This window comes from Zootermopsis nevadensis, unplaced genomic scaffold (assembly GCF_977971745.1).
Source record: "Zootermopsis nevadensis isolate Lab colony 2312 unplaced genomic scaffold, Znev_1.0 Znev_ptg000001l, whole genome shotgun sequence".
Classification (NCBI taxonomy): Eukaryota; Metazoa; Arthropoda; class Insecta; order Blattodea; family Termopsidae; genus Zootermopsis; species Zootermopsis nevadensis.
This window is the reverse complement of record NW_028259133.1, coordinates 4365032-4386627: the sequence shown is the minus strand read 5'-3', so window position 1 is coordinate 4386627 and position 21596 is coordinate 4365032. Positions and strand designations below refer to the sequence as shown.

The window sequence follows — 21596 nt, the reverse complement described above, 5'->3', positions numbered from 1 at the left end:
CGTGGCCTAATTCAAGGTTCCCTCCCTGAATGTGCCTGGATAGAATGAGGAAAATCACGAAGAACCTGTCGGGATAGCCGGTCTCCGGGCGAAGATTTGAACCCGGGACCTCCAAATACTGTGGCTGACTCAAGGTTCTCCATTAGATTTCTAACTTTGTGTTGTTTCGTCCAATTCTTGAATTTTTTAGTAATTAACAGTTTATACGTAATTTAGTTAATTAGTCGGGTCACTAGCAACACATCGTGTCAAATATGCAGATTGGATTTCCACTAAGCGGAAGTGTTTTTAGGACAACATTCAACATGACGTCATTGATCCAAATCACTTCTCAGCTCAGACAGACAGTAATGAATGATATGTCCTTTTTAGTTGCCGTAGAATGAAAGCCGTGTGATTCAGAGGCGTGTCTTTTGATTATCGACCTGCAGGACTCTCAAACTTCTTGAACTTAAGATACTGTCACCCGGAGTTTGAACTGTCATGCATTCAGCACTTGAGATTTTATTGCCGGAATAAACATGTAGTTATGCTCATTATTATTATCATAATAATCATAATTCATGTTGGTTTCACCGGGTTGTTTTAATAAATGCTCCAGCTCATGTATTCTCCTTACAGTTTCTTCATCTTGTCTCGTCTTTATTGGATTTTTAAAAAATATTCCGCCCCACTGAACTGAACTAGAATGTAAATGCTATACTGTAACTGCTTCTTGTCTTGTGTTGATAGATGATACCAAATTTGAAAGCTAAAACAATGCAAAGAATGTCGTATATTCAATTTAATATTCCTAAATTTAAACTACAGCAGATCATCCTCTTTCGTGAGTTGTGCATCGTGGTTTTACTCTTTCTCAGAAAAGTTATTGTGGTTATGTTTGTGCATCGCGGCGTAGGTCCCGCGCTCATTAGCAGTCGCTCTTGCGCAGGCGCGCGGAGGAATACATTAGAGCCTGCGCATCTCAGTAGCTAAGCACATATTTTGCCACACCAAATGCACTTCAACTGTACTTTCTGCAATTTTAGAAATGATTTTTATCCTTGTGTGTGATCACCCTTATAAGTTTCAGCCAGGAAAGTCGAGGTCATCCCAATAAACACCAACAATAATGTTTTAACGTTTAATACTAATTTATTATTAAAATTAAGTGTCATGTTTTGTGTGCGTCTGGTTCACCTAACCTAGTTTTCCCCCATATGAACTATATTCTAGCCTAATCTGTCTTAAATTCCTTTATGTCGAAGGCTATACAGACTAAATGTTATCGGAGGGAGTTTTTCCGTGTCCGCTCGCATGTGCTGTGTCGTAATAAACAATCCGCTATCGTAATATCAAACATGAACTCAGTTACCAACACGCATTCATGTTCTCCTACTCAAATAAAAAAAAAGTTAGAAGCAGCTTGAGCTAAATTAGGGCAACACTGGTGGAAATGAATATAATTATTCGAAATATATACAGAGTGTCCCGCGTGGAAGTACATAAACTGAAGGAAATTATATATAAGCATATTGAAAAAAAAAAACATGTCATGTTAACATGTGCCCAATTTGGAACGGTTACAAATTTATGGGTGTCTAAGGCGTGACTAACCTCACATTTTGTAATGCCACCTCACAGGGCGAATGTAGGGTTAAATCTTGTAAAATGAAGTGACTTTACTTCTCGAATACGTTTCTTTGGTGGAGCTCTTATCACATTTTTGTCAACAGATAACAGACTACCTATCTTTGGTCGCTGGAGTGGCAGGGACGAGCCAGTTCTTGGCCATAACGATCTCTTAAATCTTCTCGATTCTTATTTTGGAGTTACGTGAAGTCTTTGGTTTACGAAAAGAAGTCGAACAACCGAGATGCACTTCTAGCTGCTGAGGGAATACGGAACGTTCCGGACGTTCTTGTGGAGACCATCAATTTACTACCACAAGGAGCTACTTAGTGTATCGCACATTTTTCATCATTTATTTTAGATTCAAGCCATTAATTTAACAGTCAGCTAGCATTTCCGGACAGTCGCCCTCTTGAACTTTGAACGCCCTTAACTCTGTAACAGTTCCGAATAAGATAAATGTTGATTTTGTATTTTATTTATTCAAAATGACTTACCATCTCCTTCAGTTCGTACATTTTATCCCGGGACAGAGTACTGACAATCATGTGTTGTTTGTAAAACTGTAGGGACCACATCCTCCACTCAGGACTTTCGTTGTTAATCTTAGACCTTAATCACGAATGCTGGAAATATATTTCATAAATAATATCAGCATTATCCGGATTAAAATGTTCCCTTAGCAATATTTCTGCTTTCGTTTATTTTTATAGTCCACTGACGACTCTTATTACATTCATTGTATTCCTCTACTCTGAAGGAGGAGGTGGTACTGGCTGAACCAAATTAAAAATGTGAATTCTTAGTACTTTTCAGTGGTATAACGTCTCTACCAAATTTTACGAAAAAACGTCCAATCATGGGGAATGTCCATCCTCACGACTTGGTACATCCGCCACGATGGTTTATCAGATTCTGGAATACAATTTGGACTCGTCTCTATGGCACAACCACCAAGAAGGAAATTTAATGAAAATCTCATCAGCAGTACCCGAGTTGTTATATTAGTTCCTAGGGCCACCGATTAATGGAGGCACGATCTCAGCTGAAAGACGCGATAGACAGACAGACAGACATGGATAAGCCCACGAAGTATTCTTCGCTTACGTTAATTAGTAAATAACACCTAGAAATGTGCGTAAAGATGATTTAGAAAAATAAATCTTAATACCGACACAAATCTTATCTCTTCTAGAGCATACGAGGTGCGATCGCAAAGTTTCAAGACTGCGCGTATAAAAACCCGTACACTTATCTCAGGTATTAAATTCATCCATCACCCTCGAAGTAGTGAACAGATGGTGCTTGACAAGCTGACAAAGAAAGATTTCCAGGGATTCTTCCAGGCTTGGCAGCGGCGCTGGGATCGTTGTGTTCACTCCCAGGGGAACTACTTCGAGGGTGATGAATGAATTTAATACCTGAGATAAGTGTACGGGTTTTTATACGCGCAGTCTTGAAACTTTCCGATTGCACCTCGTAGATTATAATTATTTTCCGTCTAAAGTATTTTAAAAATTACATAATCAGATTATTTAAACATATTGGCAGAGGGGATGTGTGGGGTGTTTAAAATGTTAACGGTTCTAGAATCCTGATTGTAATCTGCTTTACTTAGCATATTAGAAATATCAAAGGCAATACAGGCCCAAATAAATTATTGGCCACCATCAAACAGGCAACTACACTGTTGCAATCCTGTGGGCGAGAACCCGTAAAATATTTGGCGTTAACCGACGTTTCAGCAAAAATTGTAGCTGCCATTATCAAGGTGTTTTTTTATTTTTTTAACATCAATTTGTAGAATTAACAGCGTAATCTGTTTCAAGACTACTGATTAAATTTCGGCAGAAATAATTCAGAATCTTGCCTACAGGACTCTGATAATACTGGTATTGAACCATAGGCTTCTGTTACCACGGTGTTCATTATTTAATCAGAATATATGCGCGCTTTAGTAACTGCAGTAATAATTTAAAATTGGCTGCGGCTGGAATCACTTAGGGTTCATATAAGTGACGGTACATAAATGAAATCGTGTGTTGCGGTAGTTGGCATTTTCTTGTGAAACAGTTACGTTAGTCGAGTTAAGACTTTCTTCCAATGGCAAAGTAACTCTAGTCTATTTTAATCTCATCACCCCTCCAGATACAAGTTCAACCCGACTTCTTCACGTCCACTAAAACTCAACTTCCCTTCAGTCGTAAGACTTATGACTTCCGTCTTTAGATGCAAGAGGTTGGCAGAATACAGTCCTCATTATTTATTCAACTCAAAAAGTCAGTGTGGATACATGACATCGGTTTTCTTTAATCATGACAGAGATCCGTAATTTTAATTTTTTAATTAGCAAACGTATGTATATAATGGAAAATTATGGTATTTTTGTTAAATTTTGTGTTAAGTCAGATAAAATACTGAAGAACATTACTGATTTCTTGGCAACCACAGAAATTGGGGAAAAACATTAAAAATTGTTTATTTCTTAGGCGATTAATATCCCGACGATCGTGGTAGTGTGGTCGTCGCGAAGGAACGTCCTTCGGCCCCAGAATCCTTTGTGCCTGGTGAAGAAGCCCTCAGTCAGAGCCTCGGACGTATTACATTAATTTATCTCACAAGTCTTTTGAAACACGAGCAGTTACAAACACTGCATTCCAATAAACAGATGCTTTCTGTGAAAGGAAAAAAAGTTCCAGCCCAGAAGAAATATGATATTTTTATTTTCTGTCTGGAACCGCTCCACTTTAAAGTGACAGAAATGAAATACGCTGGCACTGGTCAAAGTGACAAGCAGATTGCATTTCGGATTGGAGCTAAAGAAAACACAAGATGCCATCTTATGTAAGGGCAATGGTCTATCTTGACAAAGAGGGTAGCTAATCAAATATGAATGTTCGAGGGACTGGTGGAAAATTTCTAAAAAAAATTTAGGCGGCCAAACAGATTTAAAAATAAACATGTGTTTGGTAGTACAAGGGAGAGATTATAGAGGCGCTAGCTGCCTCACCGCAACCAGGACCAGACACTGTTTCGGCGAAATTCTATAAGGTCGCACGAATAAATGTACACAATGCAAATTGGTTAGGTGTGCATTTCAGTGACTATCTCGCCATATTCCAAGTGTCACTAAACACCATCACTTCATAAACCCACAGCAATTCCAACAAATCAGCATTATTTATCCTGTACTTACTATCCCAACATAGAGTTGGACCAAACCTAACCAAACCTAACCTAACCTAACCTAACCTTACAGAACGGCCCTGAGAATAACAACGTTTCCTACCGACTATTACTCCGAAAAAGGGCTGGAGTATAATAGAAATTATCACAAATAAATAATGTACTTTAACATTTGACAGACTTGATATGCATTTTATAGTCGAATGGACCCTATTACCTTGACTAATCCGGTTTGTTAGGGCATCTTAGATGAATATTATTTTTATTTAGTGTTCTGTCTGACGAAAGGTCCATTCTTCTGCCCAAAAAGAGTTCGCCAGTTTTCCCTCTTCTCAGCTTCTCGTTTTAATTCCTGAAACTTCATCTTCTTTCCTTGTTCAGATGAATACAGAAGGACAAATTGATTCTATACATTTTGATTTTACGTAATAATAATAACAATAATATTAATAATAATTTAACAAAATATTAATACCTTAATGATCATAGAGTTAAATATAATATTAAAATAGAACTTGCATTAGATTTAAATCTGTAAATTCGTTTAAGCTGTCTTCCTAATAAGTTTTAAAGACCTGAGTAGAATAATGTACAAATTCTTTTCAACATACAAAGATTTTTTTACCTATAATCAGACTATACACACAGTCATGAATAAATAGAACATCATTCTGTCATCTCGGCCAGGAGATCGGCTATCTTGACTGAGGTTTTTCGTGGTTTTTCTCATCCTCTCTCCAGGTAAATTCTGGGATAGTACCTTAAATTAGACCACGACTGCTTCCCTTACGAACATTTTCAATTCATTGCTTACTGTCAACCTCTCATTTGATGCTACATAAAATTAGTTACTGAACAAGAGTTGTCATATAAGCTATAAGTAAATAAATAAATGGCATCTGTCACATACGAGGCGCGTCCACAAAGTAAGTTTCCCACTCGTCCCACAGCTAGCAAACCTTATATTGCGCGAAGCGACTGTGCGTACGTGATAGAGCAATGCCATAGCATGGCGCATGCACTAACGGCACTTCCCGCGTTCTCACAGTAGCATCGTTGCAGCTGTTGAAGATGGAGGTTCTTATTCCAGCTCCCGCCGACTGTGAAGTGCGGTCAGTGATAACGCTAGGCCGCACACGGCTCGACGGACAGCAAGTCTCCTGCAGGAGTTCAGCTGGGAGGTATTTAATCATTCACCCTACAGCCCGGACCTCGCTCCCAGTGATTTCCATCTTTTCCTACACCTCAAGAAATTCCTGTCCGGTCAGCGTCAGCGTTTTGAGAATGACAGAGAGGCGGAGATGGTTGTCACACAGTGGTTCCAATCCCAGGCGGCAGACTTCTACGACACAGGTATTCAAAAGTTGGTCCCACGGTATGACCAATGTCTCAATTCCGGTGGCGAATATGTTGAAAAATAGCTGGACACTTGCTGTATCTGTTGCAATAAATATTTCCATGAAATTGTGTTTTGTTTCTGTAAACGGCCCCAGGGAAACTTACTTTGTGGACGAGCCTCGTAGAATGTGTCAGTAGCAATGGACCGAAGTTTAAATCTGGTTACTTTGCTTGGTTTCGAAGGTGGAGATTTAATAGCATATTAAACTGTGCTGAATAGCAAACCGATAGAAAAACGTACAACTATATAGGATAAGGGAAAAAACATCAAAATAAAACGTGGATGCAATAGGAAGAATTGTCTAGAAGGATTAGTTTCCGAGATATCTTGAGACGCGTAGAGCGCTCGCCGACATAGAACACATGTTATCATATTATAGACAACACAAGAGATTATTCGGCTGATCACTAGACAATCAAACTATATAAAAATATTAATCTTTATTGTCGAAACCTTAGCATAAAATTTATCTGAAACTTCAAACTGTCATGTTATCGAAACTGTAATTTCGGGCATTGGCCCGTTTAGCACCGAGCCACAAAAATACATAATAAGCCTGTCGTAATATTGTATGTGAATACAAAAAAAAAAAGTTTACATTGACGCAACATTGTGTGCCACAAGTCATCGGGAAAACATGCGAGGTGCATTAATGTTGGAGACAAGAACGGCATAAGTTTTTTAAACACGATCCGGTCTAAGCACGTTAATACTGGAATTCTAAAAATTCAAGACCGATATAAATTTAACACTGATTCATCATCGGTAGTTTCGTCAGACCACTAAAACTACAGTAATATAAAATTTCCGCATTACCTAACATTTAGACCTGGATAAGCTACTGACTGATATCCACAACCTAAACTTTTTTTTACTTAAGAAGCGATTTAGAACACCTCCACAAAACACCAAACAAAGTTTCGAAGCCAACGAAAAACCGGTGAAAAATTATTTTCAGGAAACTGTAAGCTTAAACAAAGCCATTTACAGTCGTCTGGTTTAAAACGCCGAGTCAATTTGAACGTCCAGGGTTCTTGAGAAACAGACTGCCTCCTTGATAATGGGGGCATTATGTTCCTCCGAAATGTTGGTGTCTATCTGTTAGTCCAGTGGTATTCAACCTGGGGTACGTGAAATTTAAAAAAAAAATATATATTATTTTATGATAAACACTGAATAATCAGGGCCAGATTTAGGGTTAGCCACAGGAGAACCGGACGTAAGGACATTCGATTTGGGAGCGTCATTTTTCTCTCTCTCTCTCCTTTATGTAATTCTTATCTGGGCGGCAGAAACAAGCTCAATCATCTCATTAACAGGTCTGAACCACATTAATTAATAATTGATAAAATATTTAAACAATATTTTGCTTTGCTAAAATACCTTTGTTCCTTTATTAATTTCTATATGATAGACAATAATGTATTTGTTAAATAATATCTTTATTTTCATTTTTCTCATTTAAAACTTATTATTTAATACATTATTTTTGATGTAATTTATTTAATTTATTTCAGATGTAGATTATATACTATGTATAACTTGAATTATATAACAACTTTGGAAGAGAAATTATATCTGGGGGTACGCGAACAAAGAAAGGTTGAATACCACTGCACTAGACCAGTAGTATTCAACCTGGGGTACACGTACCCCCGGGGGTATGCGAAGACATCTTAGGGGGTACGTGAAATTTTAAAAAAAATATTATTTTATGATAAACACTGAATAATCAGTAATGTAATTTATTTAATTTCTTTTAGATGTAGATTATATACTATGTATAACTTGAATTATATAACAACTTTGGGGGTACAAAGTTAAAGAGAAATTATATCTGGGGTTACGCGAACAAAAAAAGTTGAATACCACTGTGCTAGTCCAATGTTGTTCCAAACCAGAAGACCAACATCTACAATTCCAACACTCTCACGTAATGCTCTTCACAGCTAACTATATTCTCACCATTGTGAATTTGACATTTCGCCTTTGCATATAAGTGATATAATAAGACATAAAAATGAAATAAAACGTGAATTTCAGTACGAAACAAACGTATCGAAACTTCTGACAGAGCCTTAAAACACTGCATCTGTTTTTTTGTCATATGATTGCAAATCACTCAGATGATCATTCAACTGAATACAACATTTTTGCGCACGACTGTTCAAGTCTCAAATCTAAAAATTCGTGACGATGGTGAGTTATTTAAATAAAAAGTTCTTTGGATATTTCCCGTCGTCTAGTAAAATAATAAAATAGAACGACGTTTCGGAGATGGGGATCTATCTCCATCTTCAGGTACCTACTCTGTTGGGCCCAATAGATAGAGCTAATCCCTATCTCATGACAAAGCTACACTGAACCTGTCTCATTCGAAAGCAATCTAAACTAACTAACTAACTAACCAACTAACTAACCAACTAGCAGAAACCTCAGGTCCAACACCGACAACACCAAAGCCCGACACCGGACACGATCCTGAGCCAACTCCATCCATTTTACATCTAGTCTTTTTAAAGCAGTGAAGTAAACAATTTTAGTGGGCCGGTATTTTGCAAATAATGTCAAAAATCCCGCTTCTTTGCCAGTCATACTAAGAGCGTCCTCAGAAACTATTTTGAAAATATCTATTCAGAATCTGAAAACTCGTTCACGAGAGCACTACAATTTGTTTTCCACACAAAGCAGACAATTTGAAGAGTTCTTGACCAAATTCAGTACTTTCAAAAATCAAACTATGACAACCAATCGAACTGAAGATATGACGTCTGTACTTTCATCGACAAACGGAAAAACAGGTTCTAAAAATGTATGTCAATTTCAGTTCATTACGAACTTTTTCGCATTTCAGTGTGTTTCGACTGCTCATACGAGGCGCGTCCACAAAGTAAGTTTCCCACTCGTCCCACAGCTAGCAAACCTTATATTGCGCGAAGCGACTGTGCGTACGTGATAGAGCAATGACGTAGCATGGCGCATGCACTAACGGCACTTCCCGCGTTCTCACAGTAGCATCGTTGCAGCTGTTGAAGATGGAGGTTCTTATTCCAGCTCCCGCCGACTGTGAAGTGCGGTCAGTGATAACGCTAGGCCGCACACGGCTCGACGGACAGCAAGTCTCCTGCAGGAGTTCAGCTGGGAGGTGTTTAATCATTCACCCTACAGCCCGGACCTCGCTCCCAGTGATTTCCATCTTTTCCTACACCTCAAGAAATTCCTGTCCGGTCAGCGTCAGCGTTTTGAGAATGACAGAGAGGCGGAGATGGTTGTCACACAGTGGTTCCAATCCCAGGCGGCAGACTTCTACGACACAGGTATTCAAAAGTTGGTCCCACGGTATGACAAATGTCTCAATTCCGGTGGCGAATATGTTGAAAAATAGCTGGACACTTGCTGTATCTGTTGCAATAAATATTTCCATGAAATTGTGTTTTGTTTCTGTAAACGGCCCCAGGGAAACTTACTTTGTAGACCAGCCTCGTACATTTCAAAATCGTATTGATTTAGAAAATTCACCACCACCAAATGCTTTACCTTCGAATAACTTACATTTTTAGGGGGGGGGGGGATTTGTTAAATTTGTTGCTGTCAATCCATTATCGTAATTTCTTACAATATTATTCACTTTTTAGCGATAGAATTTCATGTTCAATTTGATAATTCCGCGTAACACACGTACTTCAAAACCACAATATTAAAACAGAAAAGGCATAGCGTTTCCACATTTCTGTCGCTTGCTTTACAATTTTTCTTCTATCATCATTGAAATTCTCTACTTAATTTAATTAATTTTTTCTTTAACAAATATTCGCAGAACTCCGAAATGACCGTCCAAATCAGCCAAACGGTTTCTCGAGTTATATCATGCGGGCAGTGAGGCATTACCAGCAATATAAACATTAATTTCATGCAAATAACGCATAACAACTAGTAAATACTCAAAATAATGTCTCGACATAACACACGATGACGACAATTTTAGCCGAAATGCGTCAGAAGTGAGTTTCAAATAGACATAAATGTTAATAGTTTGTATGTAGCACAGCCAAAGCCAGTTTTGTATCTCGTAGTTATTCCGACTTGAGTCACTCTTTCCCCCACCTGCAAACTCGCTACGATCGTTAGCTCCGCGTGGAGTTGGATAGATGGACTTCTGAAGCGAACAAACTGGGACGATGTGGAACGCCTCAGTGTGACTGATTAGTGTGGAAACTGTACACTGCAAGCATCCGTTTCTAACTCTTATTTGAATTTGTTTCCAGTGTAAGTTCAAAAGTACGAAGTAAAACTCTTAGACGCTTAACAATCTATTATCTGCCCGGAACGGGTTGGTTACCTCCAAAGACACCAGCTGTTAATTTCATTATAAAGGAATACAGTGAGTAGAGTAATAATATGTTTAAACACAAGTATCTCAGGGTGTCTGGGGTTTGTGCCTCAGTAGGTGCTATGAAAAATATCTGCAGGGCAAGGATCGGAAATCGATGGACAGCTTCATTTATCAAATTAATTATTCAGTTATGTCCGTCTAATCACAATTATATTTAAAATTTAAAATTTACAAATAAGATAATTAAATTATAATTTTATGTTCCATATCGAATAATCGATTTACATTTGGAACATTTTTACAACATGTTTCGGTTTCATCGAACCATCTTCAGGTGTAAAATTATATCAATAAACTTAAAACTCAACTACAATATCTGTTGTGTAGCTTTTTGGTGATGCTCATATCCATATTATTTTCACATACGGACATAACTGAATAATTAATTTAATATTTGATTCACAATATGACGCAATTATACTATCTTATTCATTTATCAAATTAAAATATTACCCTAAAGATCGTGATTTAGTGTTGATGTCTGCTGTTTAGTGGGGCGAATCTTGGAGACGTCGTTTACACAACACAATTTATAGTCTTTGTACTGATTAATATGTATCAAATTATCAACTTATCTAACACGTGAATACATTATAATTTCAAATGTAAGCCTTCTGCTTTATATTTATAAATTATACGGTTTATTTTACTAATGTAATTTATTCCAAAACAGTTAATTTTTTTGTAAATAATCTGTAGGAAATTTGTGTCTTGTGACAAAGACACTGAAAACCCAAGTGGGGTTAGGTTAGGTTAGGTTAGGTTGATTAGGAGCAAATAGCTCCCTTGTGGTTTGATACATTTCCCCTTTCGAATCAAACCTACAACAAATGTCGTGGTTTGAAATCATAATTATTAATTTATAACACGCAAACACGGAGTGTTTTAGTTTAATAGGGAATGGTTTTTGATCTTCCGACCGTATTATAAAAATTTTCTTTAACCTTGAGACACACGTGAGGCAGCTCCACGACCCACAGTTTGACAAACATTACACGCTACCGAAACCAACCTTCAAGATGGGTAAACGAGCAGATTGAATCCCTTGATCCAGAATACTGACAATTATAATTCGCTAATATAATCACCCATAAAATCTGCAAACGTAACGAGAAATTATTATCAATCCGTCATCGTATTCGAGAAATCCAGTGTTCAAAACTCAAACACGCGACCGAGTGTCCTTATCCAAAGCTTCTATTTTGTGATTTTCCTCAATCTGTCCTGGCGAATACAGGGATAATACTGCACATTTATCCAAGCCATGTAAGGTCGCTGACTTTACTACCAGAGGCCCCACATAATTTTGTGTTATACTTCGAAAATAATTACTTAAATGGTCTGTTGTGCAACTTTATTTTAGATTGTAGTGAAGAATCTTGGTTTATTATGTTGAATGATTGGTTATAATAATTTTAATATACGTTTATAATTGTTTCTGGACATCTAGGAGGAGACCCTTAGTGCAATGACGAAGAAGCAGGGTATTAAATTTAATGATGGCAACACTGGTTTGAAACATGTTCAAATGAACAGTGCGTGTAAAAAGTGATGAACAAAAATCCAAGAATTTATTTCAGACACTTTTACTGAACACTGCTTTTTTCTTATCCAGTAACTGTCCTTGTATTTTGTCATAATAATATCCACTATCAAAACTGTACAAAATCACTTCACTTAAACGTTTAAAATTACTAACATCAGTATTACCACCAATGCAATTATACAAACTTGCAAGGTAGAAGCATTTTATTGAGTTACTGACTAATGCTGCTCTTTCGAATCAAAAAGCAGACAAGGACTTGTAACTTAACTATTATTCCTATACAAATTGCAGTAACAATGACATAAGAACAATCTCTTTTTAAAAATAGGCAGAGCATATTAATACAACAGCACTCAAGAGGATATATTGTACTTATAATTACTATAAAAATGAAAGCCACGAAAAGGAAAAAGACATATGAGCTGCTGAAGACCAGCTGGACTTACCAGACGCAGGAATACTTTGACAACAGCACACTGCATGGCGTGCGATATATTAACGAGGCTGGCAGACCATTCTGTGAAAAGTAAGTCACGACTTTAAAAATTTAAAAGCATGCAACTGGGTAATACATAAATGTATAAAGAGTAGAAAGAAAATTGACTTATTTAATAGTGTTCCTATTCCTTTGGACATAAGCCACTATTCAACGTTCTAAAAACAAAGCCGGTATATGTAGGATTTGAGGTTATGTCGGCTGTGAGTGTGAAGATGGCTGTCTTCTGGGTTGTCGCGCCGTGTAGCTTGGTAGAAAAGTTTACCGACTTTTAGAGGTCCTTGCTGCCTCCATCAAATTCAATGACGGAGGCAGTATGACCTCTGAAACGTTGGTAAACATCTACAAGACTACACAGCACAACAACCCAGAAGACAGCCATCTTCAAAGCTGATAGAAGGGGCTCTTCTCAGCCTCTGGAACAGATCCTTTTATCGGATGCAACAGAACAGGGATTTGTATCTGAAGACAGGATGACAAGCCATCTTCTGAAAAATAGCGGCTTCATTTTGAAAATTAATTTGTTCATGTGACCAACTGCCCATTTATGTCTGTAAACACTGGTCAGTTAGCTGTACCGTCGATTTTCAGATTCATGTGGTTCTGCTTCATATCAGTTGGTGGAGTGGTAACACTGATTATCATAGTTTCATTATGGGAGAAATTTCAGACAAATCCAACCATCACAGGTCTTGATACAGACTTTCACAATTGGGAAGTACCATTTCCCACTGTCTCATTGTGTCCCACTGATCCTGTCAACAACACGAGAATTACGGAATATATTGAAGAGTAAGTACATATTTACAGCAGAGTGAAACACAAATTCAATTTTACATATTTCATCAGTAAAGAGAATATTATATTAGAATCACGTATGTGAGGGTACCAATAAACCCACTTGTTTTTCAGTCAAAATTGTCGTTTATCTGGATCAAATCCATTGTTTAATATACAGAGTAAGTTTTATCTCCTGAAGACAGGAGCAGAGACAGGCTCTGAAACATTGTAGCTTCATTTTAGTATATTAAATGAAGGATTTAGTCCAGAAAAACAATATTAAACACAACACAATCATTAAAACTTCTTAGAATTAATGGAAATGGTGTTTGGAACTCCGAAAGTCAGGAGGCCCCATAAATCAGACTCTTTCAAAAGAGAATAAGCATGTATGTCCAAACATGCATTCACAGGAGACTTATAAAATTATATATTATAATTTACAGAGTAAGCACGAAAGAATTTCACACTTTCAAAATGATTATTATTATTTAGTGTTCTGTGTGACGACAGGTCCATATGAACAGGATCCTTCCATCCTTTTCGGACTGGAACCTGTTCATATACGTTCTTGGCAGATGATCCAGAAGTGGTTTGCCATTGCCTTCTTCTGTGTGTGAATGGAGTAATTGTTGGGATGCCTAGACCATGGCCTTGCCCAACACAAGTTATAAATTCGGGCACCGCCGGGAATCGAACCCGAGACCCCAGGATTACAAGGCCAGCGTTCTAACCGCTAGAGAGAATAATTCATCTTGGCAGATGATCCAGAAGTGGTTTGCCATTGCCTTCTTCTGTGTGTGAATGGAGTAATTGTTGGGATGCCACGGAGAAACCGGGGAAGCCCCCGGAGGAAAACTCCGTGTTGCCTAGACCACGGCCTTGCCCAACACAAGTTATAAATTCGGGCACCGCCGGGAATCGAACCCGAGACCCCCAGGATTACAAGGCCAGCGTTCTAACCGCTAGACCACCGTAATACAGAAATAAAATTTTATTTACACATTAATGTATACCTATACATCTTATCTATACGTGACTTCATCCGCCGACAGCTTGTCTGTGTGTTGCGTCATGTACTCAACACACTCTCTCTAGAACCGTTCTTTGTTACCAAATAAATGTCCAAAACTCCTATTCTGTAAGAGTTAGCTAAAATCTGTTTGCAAATTTGAAAAGCTCGTGTTTATTTACGTATTTCACTCGCAATATGTCCGATCTAACTCTTACGCTTTAGACGTGGCAAGCGGTTGAAGTTAAAGAACGAGGGTATAGTTATTACATGTTTTGGGTAATTATTTCAACAATTTATAGAATAAAATAAATATCATGTAGAAAAAGCCCTTTATTTACTCTTTAATTTACATATAGGTATATATTCTCTATCTTACATAGGTCTCGAGTTATTGGCGTTTGAAGAAGTTACATCTTACAGTTTCCGTCGAGTTTACCGTGATTTTATAAACGTTATTCAACGTTAAAAATAATGCAGTGCAATTAGAATTTCACATTTATACCAGTTGATAGAAAAACTCTCAAAGTTTCGTAGAAACCTCACAGAGACTCAATATGTGCTCCGCAACTCAAGCAACAGATGCTTAGACAATAATCCAACTCATCCCAACTTTGTACAGACTGTACCTAGTGAAGGAAACTATGGCAGTTGTGATTAAAATTTCTTGTACCAGGTGTAAATGGACATTTGGCTGGGCGACTCCGTGCGAAATTGTGTGCAAAATCCACATTACACAGATGTTACAGATTCCTTCTTTGCTATCTGCAGAATATATCAACTTCTCTGTTGCGGGGTAATAATCTGAGTAATTTTAAACAAAACTTTGAGAATTATTCTATAGACTGGTGTGGGTGAGAAGTTCTAATTACATTAAATTTGTTTTCTGTTTCATTTTGAAAGTGTAAAGATTTTTTGTGTTCACCCTGTGTTATAAATTATAACCACTGTTGTTGTTATATTAATAATTTATTATATTAATGTTGTTTCTGTTTGTTCTGCAGGAATTGGCCAGACGCTCTTGATGAAAGGAAGGCCATTTATAATAAATTCTTTACAAATATTGCAAACATCTCTTATAATAACCTCAAACAGTTCCTGATATTTCAAGATGAAAAGGGTACAAATTTACCAACAGTAGATTATAATAAAATCCTAGAAATGGTAATTGAAATGCACGATACTAATACAAATAATGATAAACACGAAATATAGATACAAAAAATAGAAGTTCTTATTTGGATGACAATAGAATATTAAATAAACGAATCATAATTTGTATTTACATTCAACCATACTAACAGAAACTTCTCGGTCCCATTTTTCGTACTTTATTACAGTGATACCAACAACATAAAAGCAACTTGCATCATGCTGTCCTACACTACTCCATTTTTACCAAAATTCGAAAATTAATATTAAGATTATTTTCGAATGTTTCACTGCCATGTATTCCTGTAACAAACCTGTCCATTTTTAGTGTCAACAATATAATAATTATTTTTTAAACAGAAACTAATCTCAATACAATTTGTGTTAAATTAAGCAGCACGAAGCTTTCCATACTCAAACGTAGACATTTACTGTTTGTAGCTGACTGCCAACAAACACGGTACATACAAATTCACTTTCTTAAAACAATATATTGACATTTAATATATTGTAAATATATTTATGACAGATACATTAATACATTAGTACCATAATAAGCCTTTGACAGTTCAAATACGTAACCACTAAGAGTAAAGTGCATAACTTTCATTGCAGGGGGTAATTAAATGTGAAAATTTCATCCACACATGCACCTTCAAGGGATCCGATATTAACTGCTGTGATGTGTTAAAGCCACTACTGACAGAGGTCGGGTACTGCCTGACATTCAACTCTATGCATACTGCAGGAACAACGTAAGCCCATTACCATGATCATTTACAGAATATCTTGAAGTGTAACTCTGTTAGCAAGATTTGGAGGAAATTCAATCTTTCCGGGCTTCGAGTTCCCCATATAAATAACATTTAGAATCATATCAGTAAAGTACCAGCAAAGGGCATGTTAGTAGACACGAAACCAGTGAAAAACGTGATGTAAAAAATCATGGCCGCCCTCTTCCGGACTTACAAATAATTAAAACATCGTCGAGCACTGCTCAGACTCACGAGCCGCCACTGCATATAAGATTTTTCATTATTATTAAAATAATCACAATTAATTTTTAACGGATGCTGTAGTATGTGTAAAATTACGTACAATATGATGTCTTTAAAAACTTTTAATTTTTCGTATTTCAGGAGTAAAGATTCATCAGGAGTTGAATTTAAATTAGAACAAATCCATGAGACAGATAGCAAATGGAGTCTGACTATGGTAATAGAAAATGGAGATGGGAAAAATGACACAATTAAACCTGTGAGGGTAAGTCAGCATATTTTACAGAAACTTGTGTCTTTCATCTGAAGAGGTCATACTGCAATATATTGGTGACCTTAAGATCTACAGTTTCAGAACTCAGGAACAGATAAACTGATTGTTATGATATCTGGTACGAATATTATACCACTGCAGTCTAGTTCATAAGGCCAGGACTCGACTTCGGGCTGTCGCGCCATATAAGAGGAGTAGACGAAGTCTAGTTCACAATACTTCATCTTAATTTTCATTATCCATTGCCTTGTTCACATTGTCCCCTCATTATGTTATCACCCATACTGCCTGTCTATGTGCATTTAACGTTCACGAATATATCAACCCTAGGAATAGCTGAATGAAGACATTTAAAAATTCAAATGTAACTTAAATCAAATATTTCTCAATCTTAATTCCGCCGAACCTTATGAATCTTCGTGGACATACGTATATTTGAGGTCGCAGACATATCAAGCTTATGTCGTAGTCGCAACAATATAAGTCACGGGGACTTCCGAATACAGGACATTAAAATTTTCAATTTCATTCGAAGGTAACTTTTTCAGTCGCATATATCTGCCGAACTGCAGGTGTGTGAGTGACCATATTCATGACGGTTAGAGGTCACTCACATGTCAGCGTCATTTCATAGTCACGACAATACCAGTCTTTGGGTTTTCAGAATAGAAGCTTTTAAATTTCTCAAGGTCATTATTTGAAACACACATCTCTCGATCAGTAGGTATCTCAGTGCCCATACTCATGTCAGTTTGAGGACACAGATAGGTCAGTGTCATGTCAAGGTCACGACAATATCGGTCCGTGAGTTTACCAAATTTCGAAATTTTAATTTGTCCATTTCTTGTCGCCGACACATCTTCCTAACTGTAGTTATCAGAGCGGTTATTCTCATGTTACGTTGAGGTCACTGTTAGGCCAAGGTCACGGCAATAGCCCAATAGTTTCCCAGATACATGTATTTAAAGTTCAAGGTCATATATTTTCACGCTTAATTCTGCCAAATCGTTAATACCTGGTTGAGCATACTCATGTCAAAATGAGGTCACGTATAGGTCAAGGTCATATGGAAGTTACGACCAAATCGGACAAATAGTTTGCCAGATAAAGGTATTTAATTTTCTAAAGGTCATATATTTTCACGCATATCTCTGCCAAACCGTTAATACCTGGTTGGCCATACTCATGTCAAAATGAGGTCACGTACAAGTCAAGATCATAGAGAAGTCACGACAAAATCGGCCCAATAGTTTGCCAGATACATGTATTTAAATTTCTCAAGGTCATACAATTTCACGCTTGTTTCTGCCAAACCGTTAATACCTGGTTGACCATACTGTCAAAACGAGGTCACCTATAGGCCAAGGTCATATGGAAATCGCGACAAAATCGGCCCAATAGCTTGCCAGATAGAGGTATTTAAAATTATCAAGGTCATATATTTTTGGCCATACTCATATCAAAATGAGGGCATGTACAGGTCAAGGTAATATGGACGTCACGACAAAATCGACCCAATAGTTTGCCAGATACAGGTCTTTAAATTTCTCAAGGTCATATATTTTCACTCTTATTTATGCCAAGCCATAAATACCTGGTTGACCATACTAATGTCAAAATGACGTCACGGATAGGTCAAGGTCATGTCAAGACCACGACAAGTTCAAGCTAACTGTTTGAGAATAATGGCGTCATACTCTTCAAGATTTGATGTACTATTTTCTCACGCATACACAGAACTGTAAGAGTCTGAGTGACATTGCACACATCATTTAGAGGTCATAGATGTCAAGGGCATGTGAAGGTCAGAATATATACTCACTGACTAATTTGTGTTGGGATAGATTACCTTAGGTTGGGTTAGGTGATGTTAGGTTAGGTTAAGTTAGATTGGGTTAGGTGTGGTTGGGTTAGGTTAAGTTAGGTTAGGTTAACAGTGTGATGTTTTAGGTTATGTTTGGGACCTTTACATTGTGTTGTGCTTAGGTATGCACCGTTTTAACTTTTATTATTTTATAGTATCTTGAGGTCACATATCTGTGAATGTCATTAATAATTGTACATTAGCTGGACTGACTTTATAAAATGCGATATGTTCACTGTGCCATTGGAGCCCATTCCAACTCACTTTTTATTCCCTAACACTGTCAGAATTCTTTAAAGCAAATTTGCATTACCACGCTAAGGAGTAGCCTTAGTGACTGATGACTTGTATTCTGCAGTTCTTTAGAATGAACAATTACCAACAAAACTGTGATATTTAGTGAACTTCATTCAGTCTCCAGAATTTTATAACCCTTCATAACTTTCATAAGAGTTTGTGAAGAGCCACTAATAATGTCTACCGACATGTTGATAATGCCTGTAATGAGGTTTTTCTTCCAAATTTTTGAGCTTTACCATGCATTTTATTGTGTATATCACTGGCAGAAGTAAATGAGAAACAGTTTGAGCATAAAAACATTGATATAACTACAGATATACAAGATAATCATTTTGCAAGTTCAATGTTTCATAATGCTTACACAGTTTATCTTAAATGTATTATATATTGAACTGATTCTAAGCTATTTTTATGTACACTGAATTTAGTAGTTGTAGTTTGACGGGTTCCTAAGTTATATGTTGTAAGTACATATTTATTTAACTTGGATTTGTTCCACCTCCTAATAGTGATCAGGATCTATGAAATGAAAATGTTGGTTTGTCTGTCTAAACTGACACTTGTTACTTAACAATGCAATGAAGTGCTTCTGTATTAACAATTAGTGACAGAATTGAAGGATTAGGTACTGAAAAAAAAACCCAAAAACATCAATATGTGCACAATATTTCATGTCTTTTTGAGATTCATGGCTAATGTTTGTAACAAAGACTTAATGCTGATATCTGTTTTGTAATTATGTTTCTTTCTGTAATACAGGTTTATCTTCACAGCACAGAAGATTTTCCTGTAATTGACGTTAATCCGCAACATCTTTGGGCCCACAAGATTCAGAGGATGGCCTTTAGTTCAAAACAAACTTACACAACAGAAGGTGCCCGGCAACTCTCCATTAAACAGAGAAAATGTGTTTTTGAAGACGAAATAAAGCTGTTAACCAGTGACACCTACACATATCATTCTTGCATGATCCAATGTCATATGAAAGCTATGAGGGACCTCTGTAAATGTGTTCCATTCTTCTACCGGACAATAGGTATTCTACTTCGCTTAATATTCTTATCAAGATACTTGCATATTCCTAGAAATGATAATGACTAGTGTAGATAGGATATTTCAGATGGAATACACACATGAATGTGCACAAAGCAGTTATTCACTGTATTCCCTATCCTCATTTGAATAACAGTCTAGTGAAGGGCACAGAAAGGCGGGATCAAATGGATAAGTGAACTGGGTTACCTCCGATATGTTGACCAAGTAGAAAATAAATCATTAAGGGTAACAATGATGATAATTATGATGATGATAACAACAACAATTATGACATACCACAGGATTACCCTCAACTATATTTACAATTTCTGTCTCAGCACACAAAATAATGAAATCTGAAATTCGCGTATCTCCGACTGAATGCAAACAACTGTACATAAACAAGGTTCAATGTAAAACAGAATATTAAATGTAAATAACAGCCTATATTACAATATTTGAATCATAATATATGAAAAGCCCACCCCCAAAAAAAATCTCTAGCAAATATAAAACTTTGGAGGAATCACAAAACAGTGGCCTCCATTAAACTAGGCCAAATGGACCACCAAACAAGCAGAACAGGAGTCACATACCGAAGTAGCGTAGGCTGAGCAGAGTAACTTACCAAGTAGCACAAATTGTCAACCACCAAAAATGCACACATGGAATATGTGTCTGAAAGAAAGAAAGAAGTAACTGAGCATGCCAGGAGCAAGCAGACAAATGCACCAGGGAAGAGACCAAAGGGAGGGGAATGAGAATCGAACAGGTAGAAAGAGGGGAAGATGGAATGGGGGAAATGTCATAATAAGGCATTTCAATATGTTACCTCCTACACATATAATGCATTCCTTTGTTATATTTCCCATACCGAAAATCCAGAAACTTTAAGAAACACTCCTTTATGCTATTTACCCTGCTCTAAGTCTAGTAACTGTAACATTTTATGTTTTACCCAGTTACCCTCCATTACAGTGCGTCTTTTGGGACAAAGAAGGACCATCATACTTAAAAAGATGTCGCTGTGTTCTTTAAAAATGGTCTCACAAATACTTGGTAGAATTTTTCATGAGTTGTCACTAACCCAGATGAAATGTGTTTTGTTCTTAAATGTGGATGGGTCAGTTAATTTTATTGGAACATTCACGTAAGAATGTTTATTGAGTTCAGCTTCTGTTTCATGACACTCTTAAAATATTACTCTGACAGTAATGAGCATTAATAACTGGAGAAACAAAGTACTTTAAATGGATTCAGTAAAGAGTTTAGTTATGGATGTCAGCATTGTCACTTTTTCCACAAAAGAACACATTTATTCTCATAATTGTTTATTTTGAATTATCTCAGTTGGCTTCAAGTCCTGTGACCTCCAGGGACTACAATGTCTAGGAAAATATGAAGGTAAGAATATAATTTGTAGTTAACGTTCTACTTTCCAAGCAAGTATTCTAGCATCATCTTCCTTGATTCTAATATGGGATATTAATATGAAATTTAAATCAATATTTTTCCACTCACTGACCTTTATTGTTTACACAAATGTGCAT

General features: G+C 36.9%; 2 protein-coding genes across 10 annotated transcripts in view; one reads left to right on the top strand and one right to left on the bottom strand.

The window, feature by feature from the left end:
- Grip (Glutamate receptor interacting protein) overlaps positions 1 to 12646 on the bottom strand; it is a 77354-nt gene extending 64708 nt beyond the window's left edge. For all 7 annotated transcript variants that reach the window (XM_087351866.1, XM_087351895.1, XM_087351989.1 and 4 more), the window contains exon 1: positions 12582 to 12646. In XM_087351866.1, coding sequence (XP_087207992.1) covers positions 12582 to 12617 — 36 coding nt within the window. In that variant the 5' untranslated portion in view covers positions 12618 to 12646. The remainder of the gene's footprint in view (positions 1 to 12581) is intronic.
- Positions 1 to 21596, top strand: part of ppk23 (amiloride-sensitive sodium channel pickpocket 23) — a 39864-nt gene that overhangs the window by 12095 nt on the left and 6173 nt on the right. Inside the window, exons 1-8 of one of the 3 annotated variants that reach the window (XM_087353134.1) lie at positions 10351 to 10462; positions 12464 to 12661; positions 13223 to 13423; positions 15428 to 15587; positions 16191 to 16330; positions 16715 to 16838; positions 19771 to 20047; positions 21397 to 21450. In XM_087353134.1, the coding sequence (XP_087209260.1) occupies positions 12525 to 12661; positions 13223 to 13423; positions 15428 to 15587; positions 16191 to 16330; positions 16715 to 16838; positions 19771 to 20047; positions 21397 to 21450 (1093 nt within the window). In that variant the 5' untranslated portion in view covers positions 10351 to 10462; positions 12464 to 12524. Of the gene's footprint in view, positions 1 to 10350; positions 10578 to 12463; positions 12662 to 13222; positions 13424 to 15427; positions 15588 to 16190; positions 16331 to 16714; positions 16839 to 19770; positions 20048 to 21396; positions 21451 to 21596 lie in introns of those variants that run through there. The other 2 variants (XM_087353050.1, XM_087353095.1) reach the window with 2 other exon arrangements.